General features: G+C 38.4%; 1 protein-coding gene across 1 annotated transcript; it reads right to left on the bottom strand.

The window, feature by feature from the left end:
* Window positions 1–1,609: 1,609 nt before the first annotated feature.
* syt6b (synaptotagmin VIb) lies at window positions 1,610–23,479 on the bottom strand. Its single transcript, XM_079844057.1, has 7 exons — window positions 23,358–23,479; window positions 11,510–11,888; window positions 10,527–11,103; window positions 3,661–3,781; window positions 3,289–3,460; window positions 3,046–3,196; window positions 1,610–2,937 (listed from the first exon to the last, which is right to left on the bottom strand). Exons 2-7 carry the CDS (start codon window positions 11,674–11,676, stop codon window positions 2,866–2,868), a joined length of 1,260 nt encoding a protein of 419 aa, XP_079700183.1. The 5' UTR covers window positions 11,677–11,888; window positions 23,358–23,479; the 3' UTR covers window positions 1,610–2,865.
* Between the last annotated feature and the right edge of the window lie 998 nt (window positions 23,480–24,477).

Here is a 24,477-nt window from a genome sequence, read left to right as displayed (position 1 = left end):
AGTTTTCTTTGACTAACAAAGACGTTTTCAGCTCTGAAACGTACAGGATATTCTTATATCACAATGAACTTTTGTTTACCAAAGGCTCAAAGGAAAGTTGATTTCTCAATACATCACCCCTTTAACTCCAAGGGCCCTATTTTAACGATCTGAAACGCAAGTGTCAAAGCGCGAAGCGCAAGTAACTTTGTGGGCGGGTCTCGGCGCTGTTGCTATTTTCCCGGCGGGATAAATGGCTCTTGCGCCCGGCTCAAATCTAAAATGGGTTGGTCTGAAGTAGCTTCATTATTCATAGGTGTGGTTTGGGCGTAACGTGAATAAACCAATCAGAGCGTCATCCAACATTCCCTGTAAAAGCAGGTGCGCAAGTTCCATTATGGATTGCTATTATTATGGCGTATTTACCAGGCGCACGCCAGGAGCGGTTCACAGCCGAGGAGACTGATGTTCTTGTAAGAGCAGTGAAAGACAGAGAAGTTGTGTTGTATGGGGATGGGAGAAACCCACCCAAAATAGCGTCGGTTAAACAGGCGTGGGAGGAAATAGCCACAATTGTTTCATCAGCTGGCATCCCCAGGACGTCGCACCAGTGCCGCAAGCGCTACAATGACATCAGAAGACGGGGAAAGTCCAAGCTTGCCAGCATCAATCAGGCACGCCGTGTAACGGGAGGTGGATCTGCCTCTACTCAGGACCTGACGCCAGCAGAGGACATCGCTGCGTCCACCCTCATATAGCCTACATATATGTCTTGCCAGAAGTTGCCACTATTGGGCAAACAGGTCTCCTTAATTATTAGACTACAATTAGCCTGAATAATTTGTAAGCTAGATTTATGCCTATTTTTTCACATCTTCGTGGCACACCACAATGATTTCCGTCATCTCATGTGTTAATATTTTTTAGTGTAACAATTTATGATTTGCAAAAATAACTTGCATCTGTGTAGATTACATGAGCAAAGTGTATGCGCGTTGTGCACGCTATACATTATGGTCAAGCATGCGCCCTTAAAATAGCATAATGAACAACGCGCAACGCGCCACTGACTTTAGACTAGGTTTTTTCTGGTCAGTGGCGCAATTGTTTAATGGAACAGCAAAATAGCACCAGGGATTGTTTGCGCCGGAACACGCCTCCTTTTTTGCGCTGAACCGCCCAGGTAGCGCAAGTTCATTCACTAGTTTAGCGACGTGCTTCTGTGGAGGGAAAAGCGCGCTTTGCGCGGGTGCAAAATAGGAATGACACATGCGTCGGTGTACAAAGTCAATGGCGCTGGGTGCAAGATAGGGCCCCAAGTCTTCCAGAGTCGCGGCCAAAGCCGATTCGAAAGACCGCTGTTCAACAGTTTCTTTGTTTACAAGTAGAACGTGGAACCGCGGCAACTCTGCCGTCATTATGTTAAGCCCGCCCACCGACTCTATACACGATGTGATTGGCCTGACCAGAGTTTGGTTTTTCCAGCTCGCAAGCCAACGGAGAGTTACTCTGGCTGCAAGTTAGATTTGCTGCCGCTAGTGTGCATCTAGATTTCTAGGCTAACATGTTCTATGTGAACTGGCCTTAATCATACCGATTTAAGATTTAACAAAGAATGAAAGAACAAAATATATAGAAGCAAGAGCTTTAATCACAGCTTTGAAGTACAAGGGGATGTTCTGAAACAGTAACTATACATTACAAGTACAAATTTTCAATATAAAAGGGGAAAAGGGGCTCTGAATAAGGCATTTCATACAGAAACACCAGTTCCAATGATTATTGATATACAATGAGTTCCAGCCAAGCCAGCCACCAAAATACATCATGTTATCTGAAGAGAAAACACCTCAAAGGTAACAGGAAAAATACAGAACGATGAACATTTGTCACATTTTATGTAAAATACAAAATTGGTCTTTGTAAAACAGTGCTTCTTATTTACATAATGATATAATTTCAAGTCTTGTTAGAAAGCCAAGGATTTTTCCATCCTTTGGATCTGACACACAACCCTTGCTATTCATAATGGGCTAACTTTGGAAGCTACAATTACTGCATGGTGAAATTATGAGGATTTTAGCCAGTTGTACATTATGGAGGATGCAGGATAAAGCTGTGCATGGCTGCATTTAATGGAGCAGAACTCGATTGAAGAAAATGATGGTAAATTAATATTATTAATATTCAAAATACTTATAGAACAATCAGCAACTTAAGTGTTTAAATAAGAACACATCAAAAACAGTTTACACAGGAAGAGATATTTGTAGACAAGATAAAAACGATTCTTGGCATTGGCGTTTTTGGTGGCAGAACAGTTTCACTACTTCACAAACAAAAGGAAGATCAATGGAATATCTCTGCTCTGTAAACAATATACAGTTCGGCTAATATATTTCAATAGGTTGAACATATCGAGGACTTAACATATTTCTCCAGTCATAAAAATCTCTTGACACATTATTTTATATTCAAAGAAGACAAAAAAGAACTAGAAGGATTATGGCTAAATATACCTATAATAAACTATATCTTCATACTATTATAATGTCAATTAAAAGATAATATACATCAATTATACAATATAAATGAACAAATTCACCCTTTTACTCTTCTGGGGAGCTAAAACCATCTTGAAGTGAATCTTTTTGGGTTGTGGCTTGTGGATTTACCCAACATAAGAGAGCAACACTTCCATCAAAACACAAAACAAGCTAAAACTTGGCTAGGCTTAGTTGCACTTTGAAAAGTTTTGAACAGCACCCTCTTCCTGCTGCATGTCCACACAGACATAAGTTGTGTCACATGTTGCCGAAGGACATATCTTGAATCTCACCATCAGTCCCTGGGAGATACTTGGCTTAAAGATGTAGGGAGAGGCCCTTATGGACTGGAGGGGAGTCTGGGAGATGGACAGGACCCCTGACTGTCAAAGCTTGCAGTGCGAGTCTTCCACTGGAAGACAAATGGAAAGCAGAAGGAAAGAGAGGGAGAGATAAGAGGTAAATATTTAACTGAAAACGTACTTTCCCACACTGGAAACGTTTAAGGACAGACAGTTACCTCCTTCTCAGATTTCTTGGACTCTACGAGCGGGTGCCAGTGAGCGATGGGTTTTCGGGGGTAAGCGAGCATCTCATTCCAGTGATCTCTCCCAAGTCCGTCAGCATGGCTCCCCACACGACAGACTCCAATGATCTCATTATGTCCCACTCTACACACCAGGAAAATAAAGAATAGATTGTGAAGCGCATAGACAACATAATATTTGTACAGAGAAAATATCAGATATTGAACAACACTCACAGATCGTAGTCCATAACTGATATGTGTAAGCTGACTTGATCCATATTCTCTGGGGGAATGTCAAAGATAATCGCCTCATTATATGATGGATTCAACGTGTTCTTTTTTATGGAAGTTTTCTTCTTTTTCAAGCGTCGCCCATCACAAATCAGTGACACCTTCACATACGGATCTGCCAACAGAGCAGGGAGGTGTGACATGAATTCCTTAACGTATCTTTCCTTGTCTTCTCATGGTCTGAATATGTCTGATGAAAGGACTTGTAATTCGCTTGCTGACAATGATAAATGTGACTGTCCAAGTGTCTAAACAGGAAGACGGAGCAAGCAGACGGATGAAAGAAAGTAAAGACAAAAACAAACTGCAGCATACCTGAATAACCGGTAATATCCATGGCTTTGAGGTTCCTACATTTGATGACCGTAAGTGTGAGTCTCCCTGCAGTTGGCAAGTAGCAGAGGGAGAACATTATCTCTCCCAGATCCACGCTCTCCTGCAGAATCAAATGGAGATGCTCAAAATCCAGTAGATCATAACATCATTACAATGAAATAACTATGTTTAATATGTTAGCATTTCTAACTGAGGGTGAGTATTTTTTAATTCCTTTAGAATTCCCAATTCTGTACACTATCATTCAAATGTTTGGGGTCAGTAAGATTTTTCTCTGTTCTCTGTTCTCTGTTTTTTTTTAAAGAAATTAATACTTATTTAGACTTATTTAGAACGTAATACTAGGCCTGTCAGCTGTCACAATAACAAATTTTGCTGGATGATAAATTGGCCAAGAAATGATTGCGATAAACGATAATATTGTCATTCTGAGACCATTTTCATCTAAAATAGTGATAATGGCATAATAATGCAGGTACACCTTTTCAAAGATCAATAAACTTTTATTTCTAAAGACTATTTAACACTGAAAACGGAAAGCATTTTAAATATCCACAATAAATGAACAAAACAACCAAAACAAAAAAAGCAATGGACTCTCAGTCTGTTAACGAACAAATGCTCTTGAATAAACAGCTGGGAAAACTGCAACGGATGATTGTGTTTTAGGTAGTGCTGGGAATCGATAAAAAAAAATTAACTAATTAATCAAATTTTTTTCTGTAATTAATCCGTTTTGATTAATACGTTTTTAATGTTTTGCTATTGTCATAATTTCAGTTACTCTCCAAATTAATGTAGAAACAATTTATTGACAGCATATTTTAAATGTGTTGTATTGTCATGTCTTTATGAATGAAGGCCAGTATCACTGATGTCTCTGCATTAATGATGTTACATTATAGTATAACTGAAAGCTACCAATTTCAACATTTATTAGGCTTTAAAAAAACAACTTTTAATTTAAGTGAACTTAAAACAAACTCTACATAACCCCGTTATAATAAATGTTATTTTTACCTGTGCCTTCCCTGTTAGACATATACAGATATGTAATAGTTATCAAACACCTTTCTTAACTGCATAAATAATAAATGAAATATAGATTAATCATCATTAAAGCTACAATTTTCTCTGTTCCCGTTGTTCTTTGATGGACATTAATGACAGGCATCATTCCTATTAGTTTGGTAATTTACTTCAGAATTCACATAGGTAGTGACAACCAAATTTTCAAACCAAATGTTTCAGGGTTATATTCATCAAGAAGTTTGGAAGCCAGTCCATTATTCTCTACACAAATACAGGGATAATTTATGGGATTCACTCTGCCACGTCTAAATGAGGTTGTAACTCCATAAATAAGTTGTACTACAACGTCTCTTCAACAAGCCCTTAAATCTAGAGATCATTTGATTGTGCCCAGGGCGAACTGCCATTAATAAATTGATCTGATAGACCATTCATTTGCACAATAAACTCAGATGAAGAAAGGTATTGATTGAGTGCATCACACATCCTTAGGTCTTTCTCCCACATTTAACCCATCTGGAGAGCTTTAGCCTTTTGACAGCTCATCTACTGAGTTCAGTGACCTCTAGCATATACTATAATCAATCATGTGAATGCATACGCCTTATCTCAGCACTATTAAAGTCATAGCTGAACACAATACCATAGTGAGATGACAGTATGATTACCTCGACAACTGGGAAATTTCACGAGTCGCAGAGCAAGACCAGTTCATTAAACCGTAGTTTGCGTGGCTGATATATCAGTGATATAATTAGGCCTAGCATTGTTTTACTCACAAGTTATCAGTGCAGTACTGGTGCACTCATCATTGTGCAAATCGCAGAGTCTTTTTTATGCCAAAATTTGTCATTTTTTAAATAAAAGCTTTTATTAAACTGTTCAGTATGTATTAGAGCTGCATGATTCTGGATAAATTGAGAGTCACAATTTTCAACTAGAGTTCAACAGACAAAAAAAACAATTTACTAGAGGTTAGTAGAGTGTTTTTTGCTAGTTTCAGCCCGATGCAGTTATAATTTTCACGTACAGTACCACGTTGGTTAAAAGTAAATGTACTTGCGCACATCTGTTCGCCCATGGGCGTGCTGGTCTGAAAACGAGGTGTGTTCAGGCGCATTGTTGGTGTGTCGCTATTTTGAGGCAACTGAAAACGACTGCGCCATTGACCAACCAAAACCTGGTCTAAAGTCAGTACATTTTCTTATTTAAAGGGGGCATTAATAAAATGTGCCTATTGGCGGGGCTATTACACACACAGGGACACGCAGCAGCACACAAAAATTTTGAAATACTAAAAATAAAAGGAATCCTCTCTGAAAAGCGTTTAGTCAAATTCCGCCATGGTGCAACCGCAACTGGCTTTTAAAGGGAATGGGAGATGAGACTCAAATTGGTTTATTGCACTTTATGCCCAAAATACACCCATGAATCATTAAGAGATTATCGCACCACGCGCCTGACGCGCCAACCCTTTTTTCCGTCGTTAAATTAGCATTCGGACACGCCCTAAGTGCACCTGCGTCATGCGCTTCAGACCATACGCTCAGATGGTTAAAATAGGGCCCATAAAGTGAGTTTTTATTTGATTGTTCTGGTGTGGTTTTGTTAAAGGGTTAATAGACACAAATGAATGGTTGTCATTTAAGATCGCGTGGGTGTTTGAATCTAGATCGCAATGTTTTAACAATTAATTGTGCAGCTCTAGCAGTGGCGCCTGGTCAATAGAGGGCGCTGGGGCGCCGCCCCCATCAAAATTCCAGAAATATACATGTAGCATAATTTACATGTAGCATAATATAGTTTGTGCTATACATGTAGCACAAAAATGATATAAAAGTAAAATAAAAATAAAATAGTTTACTCATACGACGTGCCGGCTGTTAGTAAGAGCCTCAGCATTTAATAAAAACTGGTTTTGATCGGTTAACTATTTTATATGTTCTTCAATATGTTTCATGCGGTTTCATGGGCGAGGGACGCCGGACAAATGGATGTCTATCTGAGTCCAAAAATATACGGGCAGCATGTGACCTGCAATGATATTAGCAATGCCCTTTATTGCTTTCCCTGTCTTTTATTTCAAAGTGTCGGTACTGAAGTTTTGTGGACAACAACCTCAAATATCTAACTGAACAATGCAAACGTCATGACACTACTGAGATGACTGACTTTAATCAGAGAGTCATTGAGAAATTTGCTGGCCAGAAAGAAAGGAGAGCAAAATGTATGGTCAAGTAGTCAACATGCTAGTCTGTTGTTGCTGTTTTCTTTTGTTTTTCCTTTCCTAATTTAATTATATGTGGGAAACAAATGTGTAAAAAGATAAAAGTGAAGACACTGTTTTCTCTTTAATGCTTGAATTTAGTCAACATGCATCTTGATACTACCAGCCCAAGCCCCCACCCCGCGCCGAAAACAAAACCGCCCCCCCAAAAATATTTATCACCAGCCGCCACTGAGCTCTAGTATGTACAAAGCTACGTAAAAAGCTACAGTAACCTCTGTCAATTGTAACTAGAAGCAGTGGCATTTTTGACTCCAATGGCACCCTTAGTGAGACCAGACAAGCCTTGCAAAGCTGTTAGGAAAACTTCAATTTCAATTTAAGTGTTAGGTGGAACTGAAAGTGTGCTGCACAATGCTGTCAAGTTGCTGCGGGTGAGCGATATAGAAGTGGAATGTGAGAGCTTTGCCCGGAGAGCCCAAGGCGACTGCCTATACTGGCTATGCCAGAAACCCCCTGCTGAGTAGAAGAGATACAAACCTGGAACTCAAAACACTACACTCACTATCATGTAGTAGTAAGAGCCCTGCTGCACTAAAACAACTTGATAAGAGGATGTGTGCAGCACATTAATATGATGTATAATTTAGAAAAGCCAGATGATAAATAGTCTGGCCTTATTTTTGGAAATTCAGGCCACTGAGCATCTCTTTCCCTTAATATAATTCATAAATTATATAAATTAAATATACTGACTTAATCAGATAGTAAAAAATATACACAAAAAAGTTCTGACCTTGATTAAAACAGCAGTTGGTAATGAATGCATCAGTTTATTGTAAAAAAGAATGTTTCAGTGTGTTTTTGTCAATGAAAGTAAATAGGGTCTAATTTTGTTTTGGACCCATTTGTCTTTCATTATATAGACAAAAACATTTGAGACATTATTGAAAATATCTTATTTTGTATCCTACAAAAGAAAGAAAGTAATACAGGTTTGGAACAACATGAAGGTGAGTAAATGATAACAGAAGTGTCATATTTTGGGTGGAATATCCATTTAAAGGATCACTATGCAACTTTTCCGTCCGCTAGAGATAGCCTATTCAAAGCAAAGGCATAGTTTGATGACGCCAAGTTTGAGCGCAGAATCTTGGGACATGTGGTCTTCACCTCACATGATTTCATGGCAGAAATCATATTCATGGATGCGATAATTAACGTTACTGTAGTATGAAGCAGAGCAGGACCGAGTGTTGTGGAGCTGAGCAAGGCCGCTGGAGCGATTGTTAATAAGATGAACCCAACACACGCCTCACGAGCAGCAGGACCACAGTCGCCGGCTCCATTTCCTGAGTATGAGGTAACGCAACTCTGTTTATTAGATACATTTGAGTGTGTTGAAAATTGGCATGACGCCTGTTGCACACTGCAGTAAGAGTAAAGCGTTTCTGCAGAATAAAACCGGAAACTGAGGCTAACGCAGATATGACGCGATTGACAGGCGACTCCATCACACGTCCCGGTTCCTTGGTTAAAATAACAATTTTCTCACGATTTACAAATAGTTGGAAACATTTGGATTTTGTAAGTACTCAAATGAACAAAATATATGACACTGGCCTAGTGGTTTTTGGATATTTTACTGAAATTTTTTTACGTGCACCTTTAAAGTGCCCTAGATTGAACATTTTTATTAATCTTGGCATAGTTGAATAACAAGAGTTCAGTACATGGAAATCACACACCGTGATTCTCTAACACCATTGCTTCTTCCTTCATATGTAAATATCGTGCATTAAAAACGAATCTCAATATAACACTGACTGTGATACATCGGGATCATTAATATGTACAACATTTGCATATGCCAGCCCATGTTCAAGACCAGTTGGAACTGCACAGCCGAATCATCGGAAGTTCTGCAGGTATTGTGAAGAAATAAGCGTCAAGCGAGGATAGATCATGGATGACAGATCATGGAAATAAATGTTATGTTCCAGGCTGTGCAGGGGATGTGAGGACTTTTCATACCCTTCCCACAGAACAAAACTGTCAAAAGACATGGTTGATGTTTATCTATATTTGGATACCGCAACAATTTAATTCAAAGTTGTTTGTTCTGCCCATTTCACCACGGACAGTTTTTCTAACCTGGGACAATATCAAGCAAGCTTCGCTCAGCGTCTGATACTAAAGAAGGGGGCAATTCCAATTTCCAACTATATTTCCACAAGCAGTAAGTAGAGATTTTATCCACTTCAGTACTCTACTGTCAAACTGTACTGTACAAACAACATATTTACGCACTACCCAGTTCGCTGTTTAGAGTTTGTGATTCAAAGTGAAGAAGCTATCATTGTAAAATCATACGGTGACACATTACACTAATTAAAATGTTTTTACAATGCTAAAAACAAAGTTGTGACTGCTGACGTTATGAGTTAATGTGTAAAGGATAGTTCACCCTGAATTGAAAATAAAGCCATCTTTTACTCACCCTGCTGTTGTTCCAATGCCCTATGTCCTTCTATCTTTTTTGAACCTCAAAAGCAGAAATCTTGCACGTGCTCCTTCATATAATGGCAGTGAATAGCAACCAGGCAAAATTATTACAAAAATGATACAAAAGTATCACGCAATGATACAGTGAGAAGCGTGCCATATATGGAAAGTGTTCAGGAGGAATACTAAAGGAGGTTTTTCAGGAGGTTTTGTGAGAAAGAAACCGTATTATTCAGTCAAAATATTGAGCTCGGACGTTACTCTGTGCGCGTTCCTGTGAGTGCGTGCGAGCCGTCAGCAGGCGCTTATGCTTACTATAAATCGCACTGTTGTCATGGTACCCAGGATAATCACACACACATCATTTTGAGAAATCAGGCTCAATAGAAACAAACGTGATTCGTCTTTTCTATAAGGTATATGATAAGAAATAATACAATAATACTGATAAAAGGTAAACCTCCTGAAGTGAATGTTGTGTACCGGTTGTCATGACAACATTGCGTGAGTGTCTGCTGGCACGCAGTAAAACAGCCAATTAAGAGCAGAACTCCACATTACTATTCATGACCCTTCCAAATAAGGCAAACAATTCTAGAGACAATTTCTAGGGCTGTAAATGGACCTGTAAAACCGTATCTGGACAATTTTTACCCTTAAATAAGCCACATACCGTCTATGTATATATCAGAGAACAATTTAAAATATTGTTTCAACTCGTTCTAGGGCACCTTTAAGACAGCTCTGATTATTGCTGACTCAGTATTGTAATATAATAAGGCAATCATTTTTGTTTATTGCCCTCAATGTTTTTAGTGGTTAATATACAAATATTGCACAATTTATCATGTTTGGTAATTACAATTTCGACAAATTACCATATCACACCCCATAGGACACAGTCTGTGAATCATCTAATGATTCACTGTTTGTGTTCTCAGAAATACTCAATACAAGTGTATTCCTATATTAAAAAACAAAATCATTAGGGTCACATTAATGTGACATAAGCCTCATTAATGTGATAAATCACCTGTGGGGTCTGGACTCACTAAGTAGTAAAGAGGATGAATTGTCTTACGCTAGTGGCGTACTGGATGTCCTTCCAGATGGATGTCTCCCGAGAGAGGTCTGAAACTTCAAAAAGGTTTTCCAGGATCACCTCACCAATCATATCGTGCCGTGAGAAGCGGTCAAAGTCAAACACGCTCAAGTGGAGCTTTCTGGACCCCAGCTCCTCGTATGGGACTGGAAACTGAAAGGTCTCATCGAACGTGGGGTTGAGCGTCTTGCGGTGCACGCGAGTTTGGAATTTACGCTTGCGGTCGGGGAGCAGGTAGATTTTGACATAAGGATCGGAACTGCCGCACAAATCCTTAGCAGGGAGGTCGAATGCCTTGAGGATGGTGACGAGGAGGAGCTCTCCTTCATAATCATACTTAAGGGAGAAGTTGATCTTGCCGCATGTTTTAGCAGTGCCATTCTTAGATGACTCCTCTGTCTCCACCATGCTCTGTTTGTAGAGTTCCGGTTGGATGCGTCCAAGAGAGGCAGCGGTGCAAGTGGGATGGTCCTCCACGTCTAAATATTCATTTCCACGGTCCAGACTGGTGACATGGTGCATCTGCCTGGGAAGGTGCTTCTTGAAGGAACTATGCCTGGCAACAATCAGACAACATTTGGCATCCTGATCTGATACATTGGTTTTTCACAAAAAGCACGCCAGGTGCTAATCTACATTTGAATTACAACAAGTGATCAAATGCAAATTGATGGTGATAATTCTGGATATGCTGTAAGGTTCCCATAATGTTCTAGCTAAATATGGTATTACTCTGGAGTTAGTGTGGTTTTCTACCATCTGACCTTCTTTGTAGTCAATAAAACCCTGAGACCACCTTCAGGTCTAATAGTGTCTGACATTTATGAGATTTCCGAAAGTACTAACATGATTAGGAATGACTGGAACTAACCTCATAATGGCTTTGTATATACAGTAAACCGTGATGACCTATATGAAGGTCTTCAGACACAAACATTTCTTCATTCTTCCAGAACACTGACCTGTTAGAGGAGGCCGGCTCGGTTGTTTGCCGTGAGATACGCGTACGTCTCAGCAGATGATCCTTCATGGACAGCTGCACGTCTGCAGGGATATCTGGAGATGTATGACTAATCTTCACTGCCGCCTCCAGAAAGTTCCCAGGATCCTTCAGCTTGTCTGTTGCCATAATGTCTCCAAGGGCTGGGTAGTAGTCACCGTGACCTTCTTCTCTGTGCTGGTCTCTCTCTGGCCGGGTGGGGGCAAGGGCGGTGGCGCTAGAGGAAAGCACTTTGCTGCGCCAGGGCACCCAGCACAGCTTCCAGGTGGCGACGCTGATGACACCCAGCAGGGCCAAACCACACACCGCAAATACAAGCAGCAGGAGACTGAAGGAAATGTCTGGACAGAAGATACAACACGGACAAAAGTGGACATTGTAAAAAAATGCACATAATGGACGTCTAGATACATTTCCATCAATGTTTCAGCTATGCAAACAGGTTCAAATTACTGTGGGAGCTTGTTTCCGCCACAGAATAAAAAAGGCAATTGGTAAAAAAAAAGGTAACTTTTTATCTCACAATTCTGACTTTCTTCTCGAGTTTATATCTCACAATTCTAAAACAAATAGTCAGAATTGCATGATATAAAGTCAGAATTGCAAGAAAAAGTGTTTATAAAGATATAAAGATACACTAAATGCAAGCTGGAAATTATACAGCTATTCATAAACACACTTGCTAGAAAAGGATGGCATAAGATTCAAAACCTTTCTGATAGCTTTTCAAAGACTGTCACAAGTCATTTTTGCAAATTCCACAGAACTCACTGAAAACCACTAAAGTATGATGCATCATTAGAAACTAACTAACTCAGGGGTGTCCAATCCTACTCCAGGAGGGCCACTGTCCTGCAATTGATTGGCTTCTCTAGCGAGATTCCTATTCTATTCTATAACAGACTTTTCTTTTGCTCCCTCTGCTGAAAGTAGAACTGAAAAGTTTAATTGTTTTAGCTATGATTACATTATTAATCAATGTCACTGGTAAACTGGTAAAACATTTCAAAGCTTAAAATGAATTGACACCTGTTTCAAAAGATCTGTACACAAATCAGTTAAAAAGAGCTTGTGTACATTGCAAAACAAAAACATTTAGGGATATGAAAACCAAGAAAATGGCTAATAAAAGCATAATCATAAGCAGTTGCTCATATCGTAAGCTCATAAGAGGTTATGAGAAGAGTGCTTTCTAAGTTAATGACAGTCAATGACAACTTTATAAGGAAAGTTCAAAATTGAAAGTTGCTGTTTTTTAAGACTTTCATACTCATTTGGGAACTCACATGTGTCAAAATACATCTGTGAGTCACTGATTCCGAAAAGTGCTTTAGTAAAATGTATGTCTTTACAGTCAAGAGCATGAAATATTGTTGACAATAGTGAGAGCATGCACTTTCAACATTTGCTGTCAAAGTCAATGGCCAAGTGCCCAACTAAAGGGCTTCAACAACCTTTGTACATGTACCATATGAAAGAAATAAAGCCAAACTGGTTTGTAATAAGGGAATATGGCAATGCCGTTTCTGGAGTTGTTTAGAGTTGTCCTCTGGTGAGATATTGATTTTATTTGCAGTTGATTTCATCTAAGGTTGTGTGGCTGTAAGTCAGTTGTAGTTGTGTTTCTGCTCATCTCTTCTCTTTTTTCTGTTCTTGTTGTTCCTCTTATCTTCAGTAATTCTGCTTGTTAACTTCAGGTGTTAACAATGCTCATCACTTGTAGAGTGAATCTACTTTATTTCACTAACTGCAACATTATGGCAGCAGACAACATGTATTAAATAATGTATTAAAATTCATTAGGAAAATTTTCTTTATTTAACTATGAACACACACTAAGACACGTGATATGTAACACATACGCAAGTTTTGTTGTGGTCTTGCTGGGATCATACCAGCACCCAAGAGACAACATACAGTATGCTGGTCCACCAGCATACCAAGCTGGTCCCAGCATACAAAACATCCCTTATGCTGGTCCACCAGCACACTAGCATGATCCCATACTGGGATCCAGCAACCAGCATACCATGGTGACCAGCAATGCTGGATTTTTCAGGCTAACTATGGGCTAACGGTGGTTTTGGGAAATGCACTCCTGAACCAGTAAATTAGCACGTTTTATCAACTAGCTCGAAACTATTTCACACAGACCCTGAGCCAGCGAGCCATCCTTGTTGAGCCTTGGCATATAAAACCAGCAACCGCAAACAGCTCTTTATAAATTAGAGGAAAAAGCTTAAAGGGTTAGTTGACCCAAAAATGAAAATTCTGTCTTTAATTACTTCATGTCCCTCATGTCGTTCGACACCCGTAAGACCTCTGTTCATCTTCGGAACACAAATTAAGATATTTAATTATTAGTTATTTTTTAACTTTATGAAGCGACAAGAGTATTTGTGCGCAACTGATGACCGATTTCAAAACACTGCATCATGAAGCTTCGAAGCGTTATGAATCAGTGAGTCGATTCAGCGGTTTGGATCACCAAAGTTTGGCGGTTTGACACGCGATCCAAATCATGATTCGACTCGCTGATTCATAACGCTTTGAAGCTTCATGATGCAGTGTTTTGAAATCGGTCATCAGGATATAAGTCATTATTTAGGGTTTTTTTGCGTGCAAAAACTATAACTATATACTATAACTAAAGTTATTGTAGAACCACTGTAGTGAGATGGACTTTGTAACGACGTCTTTAGTACTTTTTACGGGTCTTGAGAGTGTAAGGAACATTGTGCCAATGGAGGCCTTTCTGAGCCATCGTATTTCAACTAAAATATCTTCATTTGTGTTCCGAAGATGAACAGAGGTCTTACGGGTGTCGAACGACATGAGGGTAAGTAATTAATGACAGAATTTTCATTTTTGGGTGAACTAACCCTTTAAAAGTCAAAGAGAACCTGTAGAGGTGCTATCGGTGACTTAGCCTCTCATGCATCCCCGAAAGACTTGATGCCAGCATTCATCGGTTTACTAAAACAGCATATTTCAACAAAATATCTTTCTTTATCCTGTGGTGAAGGTAATTAAAACAAATGTCCTGATCATTCCATGACTGCAGCACACGTCTTGATCAAGCACCACAAAGCACTCACATAAATATTAATCAGCACATGCTGAGAAGACAACCTACAATGTACTTGTAGAAATGATCATCCAGTGTGATGCACAGTAGGTTTGCTTCTTTATAGGGATAGCAATCGGTTCTTACGCCTTCGAAATGGGTCTCTTAAACCCGTCTCTAGTGTGAATATCACAAGGTAATGATGAGTAAATTGTTTGACTGCAAAAAAACTTCTCGACACTGTCGGGTAGACAGCATTAACACTGAAGTGCACCCAACATCCAGATGGAATTGCAAATGAGCTAAATGTAATTACAGACTTCTTCATACAAGAAGAGCAGGTCATTGGTCAAATTCCTGCTCGACAGCAACAATTATACTGTATATCTGAGTGGATTAAAAAAACAACAATCTATTTTTATGATTATTACAAATGCGTTGGAGTGCACGCCTCTCAGGGATGGAGCACTTGGCTGGCAACCAAGAAAACAAACAGGTGCAGTGTACATTCTCATTTCAATCACACTCTCACAGTTATTTGCTTCTCCTACTGGGGGACTGTGGGAGCACATACACAACTAGACAAAATATTTAATGTGCCAATAAATGTGGAACTTGGGAGGCTTTGTGGCAAAAAATTATGAATGTATAACACACGCTGGATATTCAAAATTAATCATTTGTCACTTAATTATACATGTCAAACTATACAGATTGATGTGTCAATTAATCTAGTTGACTGCATATGTATATATTTGTATAATAATTGTTTTTGAGCTATTTATAATAACAAATCATAATTTAATGATTTCAGTTGTCCTGTTAACAACTGTTAACATGATTATTGTTCATAATAATAATAATAATAAAAAAGACTTTAACCATCACAAAACAATAATGATATTAAGGCTATTTGGACCCTCATCAGACCAGATACACAGATAAGAGATGTAATAGCCTTGCAGACAGTTAGGCTATTTTCTGCTGCAAATTAAATATTAATGGGTGTGATGCAAGGTTACACAACCATTACACTGTTTATGCTTTGACAGCTTCACCTCACACAAGCCGGAGAGCATTAACAAGAGCCAACTGCAATCCTACAAAGGCTTTAGAGACTTTGCAGTGATGTAAATGATTCAGTTTACACGCAGAAACAAAAAGACATAACTGTACTGCATTCTACTCAGTATTCCTAATGGCAATTTGAACAAGCAAAACATATGCAGAAAATGATTCTGTGAATGAATCAAGTTACACAAACATAACTTTAAAACATTTTCAGTTTAACAAAGTTTCAGTAATGTCTAAGACAAAAAAAATCTGTTGAACATATTTGATAGGATCACATTTGCCTAACATAATTTAATCTAGATTGCACATTTTAGAGAATTATAGTAATTGAAAGCAAAGAAATCAAGTTTGAAAGAGAAACCCAATTTTGTTGTGTATAACACAATTAATAAATCGGGAAAAACGTGTTTTCCTGTCTTTTTTTTCCATTGTATGATGGAGTCTAAATTGATCAAGTAGTATTGCTATTTAACATGACAATTTTTTTTTTTTTAATGAATGAGGTTTAAATGTGTTTTTGCTTTGCCATCTGAAGCTGAAACAAATCCAGTGGAACATTTCCTGTGACCAATAAATCTAATTAAGGCTTGATTGGTACCAGTGGCAGACAGCACCCAAAGCCCCAGGGTTTTCTCTTTTAACTTCTCTTCAAGTGTCTTCAAATTTAACCTAGTATCCATAGAAACCTGTCCATTAGACATATCCCACCCCCTATTTTAACTCTGCTACTTGAAAAGTATAGGGTTTAGCGCCATTGTTGATAGTGTTGCTGTCACTGCTGCAAAATTGCAAACCAAGGCTATATTTTGCTTTCATCTGTCACAGTTAGTTAGAAATCCCTTATTCAGTTATCCCTCAAACCTTCATGCAATCATAAAAATAGTGCTGAACACATTTGTCCAATTAGTTTCAGTAACAGAAGCTTTGTGATATAATAGCGGCGGTGTTGCCATCAAATACTGTTCTGTTCAGCCATGAGATTAAATAGAAAAACTGATGATGGTATTTTTTTAAATATGTCAAATGAATGATATATTGCAGAAGGACTAAATGTTTTTAAAAGGTGCTTTAAATATTATTGGCTGCGTTCAAGAATCTATTAAAATACTTTAACCAGAACAATAAACCCATTCAATTATTTACCTTATTGATTTGCCATATAAAGTAAATCAGATGCAATGAGAAAATAGATTTATATAGACCTAACACTTCCTCTCAACCTCTCTATGTAAGCTCCATCAAATACTACTGAGCCCTATCAAAGCTCTGGAGGGGAGAGGGTGAAATCGAGTTAAAAGTGCTCCTGCTATTAGCTTGCAGCCATTCACAAGTCCCTGTGGTATACGGTTGTGACAGTTGTGGTCAGGGCCGGCAAAGGGAACATAGGGCTATTGCCCACTTTAATGAATAGAGAACAGCGTGCTTGTCATCAACACTCGAAACACAGGCTTAAAGCAGATACAAAGCACTTTAATAAAGCGTCTCAAAAGTGCTTCATTAAAATCGCACTATTTATAGTGCTGGTGTGTTGCGATGATTTGCTCTTTTTAATCATTTATTTCATTCACTGCAGGACAAAGTATTCCCTGCATGGACAAACTGCAGGGTGAATTGATGCCAGTAATAAGATCTTACATCCTGCAGATAAGCTGCTAGTCTTTATTTGGCATGAATGCTTGCTTGCATCAATTGCAGAGTAGGCCTTGAAAAGTGAAAACTCATAAAGCACAGTGGATAAAATAAAAATCACTGCCGTGATTATTTCACTGTCATATTTCCCTCTGCTCCTGCCCTCGTGGCCATGTTGTCAACATGGGAAAGTTCTCTTCTTATAGCAGTAATTTGCAGACAAGCAATTACGCTGATTGCAGAGCAGTAATGGTCATAGGCTAACTTACGATTACCTCTCTATATTGTAATTCCAATGCCCCTAGTGCATAAAACCCATTTCAACAGTACAGTTGTTGGTCATATGTTATGTCTCTGTTGAGTCTTTGGACTACAGCCACCTTCATTAATCAAACCATTCCACATCAGTGCGATTCGTGCAAAAGTTATGTTATAGTGAGTGATAAAACAGCTATGGATACTTTTCCATTAATGGAAATTATTCTATGAGTTTAACGGTTTAAAGTGTTAACGGTTAGGAACAGTAAGAACAAAAAAACGACATATTTGGAGGTGAGACTCCTAAATCTACAATCTTTATTTGAAAATGGTTTTCAGTTGATTCCAGTCTTATTTACAGTTGATTCCAGTCTTATAATTTTCTGACATTTAGAACAACAGCTTGACCGTGTTCTTTATTCCAGACCAGACTATGAAGAGTTGTGTGACTTTGCCTGAAGCGAGGAGCGTTTTTTTGTTCTCTTGCTCCAAGATTGCTCGGAGCGGGGTTTCTCCCAGAGCGGAGCGTTTGCTGGGAAAATTGCTGAAGCTCTTGCAGCACATGGCCACTCTGTGTGTTACTTGGCGCCATGCAAAATTTGATGCTTTGGCTCCTATTAGAACTATTTCTGTTGGTAGAAAAATATACTTTCATTATTGATAATGACAAACTACTGTTTAGAATGCTGCAGCATATCGGGTAAAAATTAGGGCCCCACTTTATATTAGGTGGCCTTAAGTACTATGTACTTACATAAAAAATAAGTACAATGTACTTACTGTGTTCATATTGTATTGCAAAACACCTTTGCTGATATTGAGGTGGGATATGGGTAAAGTTAGGGACAGGTGTGTTGGTAAGGGTAAGTTTAAGGGTAGGGTTAGGTGTAAGGGAAGTGTCAACTGTGTAATTACAAATGTAACAACAGAAATTAATTACAGATGTAATTACATGCAGGTATTTTTAAAAATGTAAGTACAATGTAAAAACATGTATGTATACAATAAGTGCAATGTATCAAATGATTAATTAAAATGTTAGTACATAGTAGTTAAGGCCACCTAATATAAAGTGGGTCCAAAATTAGATTTTATAGAGGGTACCAGGACATGGCCTTTGGTGAGATACAATGCGCTAGCAGTTGTATATTAAAGTTATGAATAGATCATTTCCTCCACACATTCAAGTGAAACATGCTATCAAAATTCTGTCAGAAAGGGACGGGTTTATGCAGACTAAATGAATGGAGAAGTTTGGCATATGTCACCAAAGAGAAGTCTGTTTAACTGGAAGATTAAGTTAAAGGTCCCATGGCATGACATTTTCATTTTATGAGGTTTTTTTTTACATTAATATGAGTTCCCCTAGCCTGTATATGGTCCCCGAGTGGCTAGAAATTTTGATAGGTGTAAACCGAGTTCTGGGTGTCCTGCTCTGCCTTTGAGAAAATGAGAGCTCAGACGAGCCGATCTTGAATCTTCCCTGTATGTCGCCATACGCGACCTCACACTTTATTGAAAAGACACGTTCAGTTTTTAATTGTAGTGTTTATTCTCTAACGGAACAAAATGATTGTATTACTATGAAGATCAAAACGACGGTGTACGGAGTGGCCTCGTAGGGCAGCGAAGCAAGTGCATTCTGGGAGTTGTTGTCTTTCATCCACATGAGACAAAAATACATTTTCTGTCTTTTCTCAGTCTAGAAGGCACCAAATTCAAAAATAATTTCACATTTCTACTGCATAAATGACCCAGTTTAAATACAAAGCTTAATGCTAAATCACTGAAGTAACCCTTTAATGCCTGATCTGTGATCAGTGATTTCTGATGTGTAGCTAATCACTCAAGTTCACACAGACTTTCTTTCTAAATCGTTTAATACTGTCAGTCCTGCCGCTGGCTGTCTTGATGCCCTAAGCGTAATGTATCAGTGAATCAAGCCAGTGACTAAAACGATAAACTTCACATGGTTTCTGTAGCATGAAACAAAACCGTTATTTAAATGATTAAGCTACAGAGCGATCAAAGAACACTCTCTTTATAATGTTCGGAGCTGTAAATCACACGTCACAAGTGTATCTTCACACTTGCCCAAACTGCCGTTATAATGAATGATGCTACACAACGAAGCTCTTACTGTATTCATGTCGATATTGTGTTTGCTGTTAGTTGTGGTCAAAGCATTTTGTGAGAGAAATAGCATTGCATTCACTGCATTCACGCGATCAACAGTCTGTCTGTACTCAATGCTCATCACTGCAGCTTTTCATGTGATGGGAAAATATATAAAAATAATGCTATAATCAACACTTTCTCGACGGCCTTGATGGTAAAAAAACGTAGTAAAAGTATTCAAGAGGGGTTCCACATGTTACAAAGTTCGTAGAATAAAGAGGAAGACGACAGGGTGGCGTGACTGGGACTCGTGTTTATTAAGAACTCTCAGATACAAACAAAATAAACTTGCGCTCTCAATAACTCGGTACAATGTAACTTTCTCAGCAATTTTCTTCAGAGTTTTTCTGGTCCACGAGTGCCCAGTCCATCTCTCTCTCTGGCAGTGCTTGCAGAGTCAGATGGTACCTCGCTAAACCACGCCCTCTCCGCCACATAATCTAATACTCATTTCAAATGCAAAGATGTCAGCCAATCGCAACAGTGGCCGTTTTCACTGAAGTCTCACATCAGACACACCCCTTGAAACAGAGCATTCAAGCCAGAGGGCTAATATCAGTATAGAAAAAATGCTTTTTATTTCTAAATTATGACATTTTTTGATGTAAAAACCATACTAACAATATAAGTACACCTCAGGAAACACTATAAAATAATTTAAAAAAGCCATGCCATGGGACCTTTAAGACATTTTGGTGGTTATTTTGGTGGTTTTATTGACTTATGAGGTCAGTAAAAATGTAAAATAAATAAATAAACAAACGCGTACTAGGGCTGTCACTTTTTATTCGATATTCGAATATGCATTCGAACATGACGTGAAATATCCGTAATCGAACTATAAATAAACTCTCCGGTTTTTAAAGTGCCATGCAGAGTCCTGCACGGGTGCGGGTACCCACGAATATTGCTGAAACGGGTGAAAAACATCCTAACTGTGTCGGATAAGCTGCTTTTGGGGCAGTTGTAGATATTCGAATATATTCGAGTACATTGCTTGATATTTGATATCCGTTCGAATTAGATTTTTCTAAAAAATGACAGCCCTCACGCGTACAGATGAATTGTTCACAATAAAATCTGTAACATGCATTTAGAAAATAGATTTTTGATTTTTTTTCCTTATGCCAATTTAGTTGGGGAGAGGGGTTGATATAATATATGTAAAAAATTCATTTTGCGTTCTTTTTTGAAAAATGTTGAAAAATTATGAATCAGAATGCAACTAGAGGAACAATTTGCAGGGGGAAAACAACTGAATTTTAGGTCAGTTAAACTTTGAATATAACTATTGAACAAAGTCAGTAAGAATAGTGTTAAATTACAAAAAATTAGGTGAAGCAGCAAAATCGCACTGCAGCTTTAACAAGTTATTAGCATGTTCCTCGCCTTCATTGCACCTCACAGGCTGATGTGCGTTCGGCACAGAACAGAGAAGAAGGAAGCGAGAACTGAGAGCGTTTATAAATACAGCTCATTACATGCTAAACTCAAAAGCATTGTTTTCATCCCAAAGGCCACATACATCGGATACAATTCAGGATGGTGTCTTTTCCAGATAAGCCAAAGAAATCACATCATGTGCCACATTAGAAGTGCCATTCCCTTCCTTTAGGTTCAAACTGGGCTAGATTAGCATTTGTTGTGCTGGCGAAAGGGGAGTGTGAGCCAGAGATAAGGCGAGAGAAGAGCTAGCTTACTGGTCTTGATGGACAAGGCCAGTTATTCACAGAATAGGCTGAAGTGAGTGGCCAATGCCTGTATTTGGCTACACAAATACCCCTAAATCTTTCTGTCAACCAATTCTGAAAGGCAACAACAAGGATGCCATGAAAGGTGAAATTGAGGCATTTAAGATGACAATATAGGGTGACACGGTAGTAACCGTAGCTACAGTTGGCTACTGCTTTAAGCCTAAAGGTAAAAACTGTCCCTATGTGTTTCCATCAAACGCAGTGTACTTTGTGCAAGAGAAAAAGAAATGAACAGAGGAGGCTAGCAGCTTTTAACAAAATCTCAAACCAGTTTTAACAAACACTCAGTCAATAGTGCCGTACTGATCACACAGCGCCATTGGTACTATAAATACAACCCTGTCAGCAAAAAGTCAACCAATAGCCTATTATGCACCCATTATCGGTAAAGCTCATAATAAAACACTGCTACATTATTTGATAGACAGTTGCCATATAATGCAAGTGGTTAAACATACTTTCCCCCAAGTTTACTAGCGTCGACATCAAAAGATGTCTCATGAAATCATAATTACATCTCATGTAGGTCATTGGGAAACAAATGAAATATTAATATCATTACTAACAATATCATCAAGCAATGTTTGTAGCCCCTGTGTCTCTCACTACAGCACATTGAAGGCAACCGCTGCCTAGTTGCATCTTTCTTTCTGAGACGTTCTGCCCTAAACACACATTTCTGTTATTTTTCCCATTCCCGCTTGTACCATAACAAGCCATTCCATCTTGGACAGCTAATGCACTGGCAGCACTGTCATTATCACCTAAAGGTTGGGACACTGAGTCAGTGTAATACTAAGGGATGATAAGCAATGCACCACAGTCTGCTGTAGCAGATCTTTCATTTGCCTACATTGCAGCTTTGGGAGATGCAGCTGACAACAATGCTTTAACACTATCACCTCCAGTGTGATCAACTGCCAATGCAGGAGAAGGCTTCAGACGACCTGCTGAGAGGAACCGTGATGGAGCAGACTGCCACTGCACCAGCAAAGCAAGTCACTGCACTTGAGGTACGCTTATTTACTCATACACACATACACACACACAAACACACAGAACAAAAGCATTCCCTGTGGATACACACATTCTGACTGCAGTTTGAATGACTGATAATCTGTGTTCTGTGTGTACACACCGTACACACCATATCCATCCTTCCTTCTTTCAGCACCCTATTCAAAAGAGGCTGGATCTGCACACTCTGTGCTCAAATGAACATACAACTGGTGTGAAATGTAAGCTGCTGTCCTAAGCAGCCCCAGGGCATCAACAACAACTTCCTTTCACTGCCATATGTTTAATATGCTCAAAGCGCACCGAGACACTATTGTGAGATCAATACAACACTGTATAAAAGGCATCAACCTTTGTACTTAGGTCATAAAGACTTTCTCTGGATGAAGCAGCCACAGATGGTGCCTATTAAGAGGTACTAAAAACTAGATTAGAAGAAAACGACATAAAAGTCTTCCACCCTCTCAAAGTTATGTTTTATGGAGATTTATTTTTTTAATTAGCCTATTATGAAACAGGGCAGCCTATAATCTCTTCAGTAGTCGAGGGAGCTTCAAGAGGTGTTGACGCAAATCATCTGAACACCTGCATGAAAATCCTATCAATGCTGCAGGAACTTTGAACTCTTGAATTAAACAACAAATAGAACGAAAACATATATAATATATGAAAACAGGACATATGAGTACACAAATATTCCTCAAGTAAAAAAAAAAAAAGCGTCTTAGGTAATGCGGTTATGTCAAAGCACGTATGTAAAGCACTCATAGGCTACTGGGAAAATATACACTCTCAACTTTATTGAAAAAATAAATATATATATAAGTTCTTACCACAAAGCGTTTTCCCCCTTGTCTCTCACTTCTGGTATTCCCACTTAAACTCGCTTTCTTGCAGTTTTTGAGACCCCCTGCCTCAAAACAGATCCTGTCTTTCCGCAAGCTCGTCTCAGAATGAGCTCTCCACAGCAGCGCGCACGGGACCGCGTTTCTATGGCACCGCGAGGAAGCCAGCCATTGCTCAGCGCGAGAGATGCTGTATTGTAATTGTCTAGGGGCACACACACACACACACACACACACACACACACACACACACACACACACACACACACACACACACATTAATTTTGCCACGCTAGAGAGCGGTCACAACTGCTTCAAACAAATAACACCGCGGCTTATCAATATACTGTAAATGCGACAAATAGCCTTGGTATCACTGTAAAAAGAAAGAAAGAAAACTTTACAGTAAAAACCTGTTACCATACTATAGATATTGCATTAGATATTATGGATTTAATGTATAATTGTATTAAATGTACTTAAAGTTAATGCAAGTTAAAAGTAACATTTGAAAATATATAGGCTATTACATTCATATGGCCCATAGCCTTATATATGCTACATTCATACATAGGATACATACAGCTTTAGGCTACCTTTACAATAAAATTATTGTTTTTTATTTGTACATGGTAGATAGGCTACTTGTGGTTTTTTTTCTTTTCTTATTTCAGGTATGTAGGCCTACATTATGGCACATTTAAATAGCCTATTTGTTTTGTTTATGCTTTTAGCATTATTATTATTATTATTATTATTATTATTATTATTATTATTATTATTATTATTATTATTATTATTATTATTATTATAACCTTATCAATTAATGAGTATATATGGTTATGATTTGTAAACAGGCACCAAAATGCCACCCAGTAGTCTACTACAGCTGTCACTGTATTTTGTTTATAGTGTTTTCCATCTGTCAGTTCTTTTTACGGTTTAAAGGTTTTTTTTTTTTTTTTTTTACAGTGCACTAATAGCTGATATTATTATACATTTATACTTCTAAATTACTATTATTTAAAAAGTTAACTAATGGGAAATTGTATTGCTATGATTGTTCATTTATAATAGAGATTGGATTACATAAAACGCATGCATATTG

The sequence above is a fragment of the Gobio gobio genome (genome assembly GCF_949357685.1).
Source record: "Gobio gobio genome assembly, chromosome: 19".
NCBI lineage: Eukaryota > Metazoa > Chordata > Actinopteri > Cypriniformes > Gobionidae > Gobio > Gobio gobio.
The sequence above is the reverse complement of the archived record's forward strand: the minus strand, read 5'-3'. Positions and strand labels throughout refer to the sequence as shown.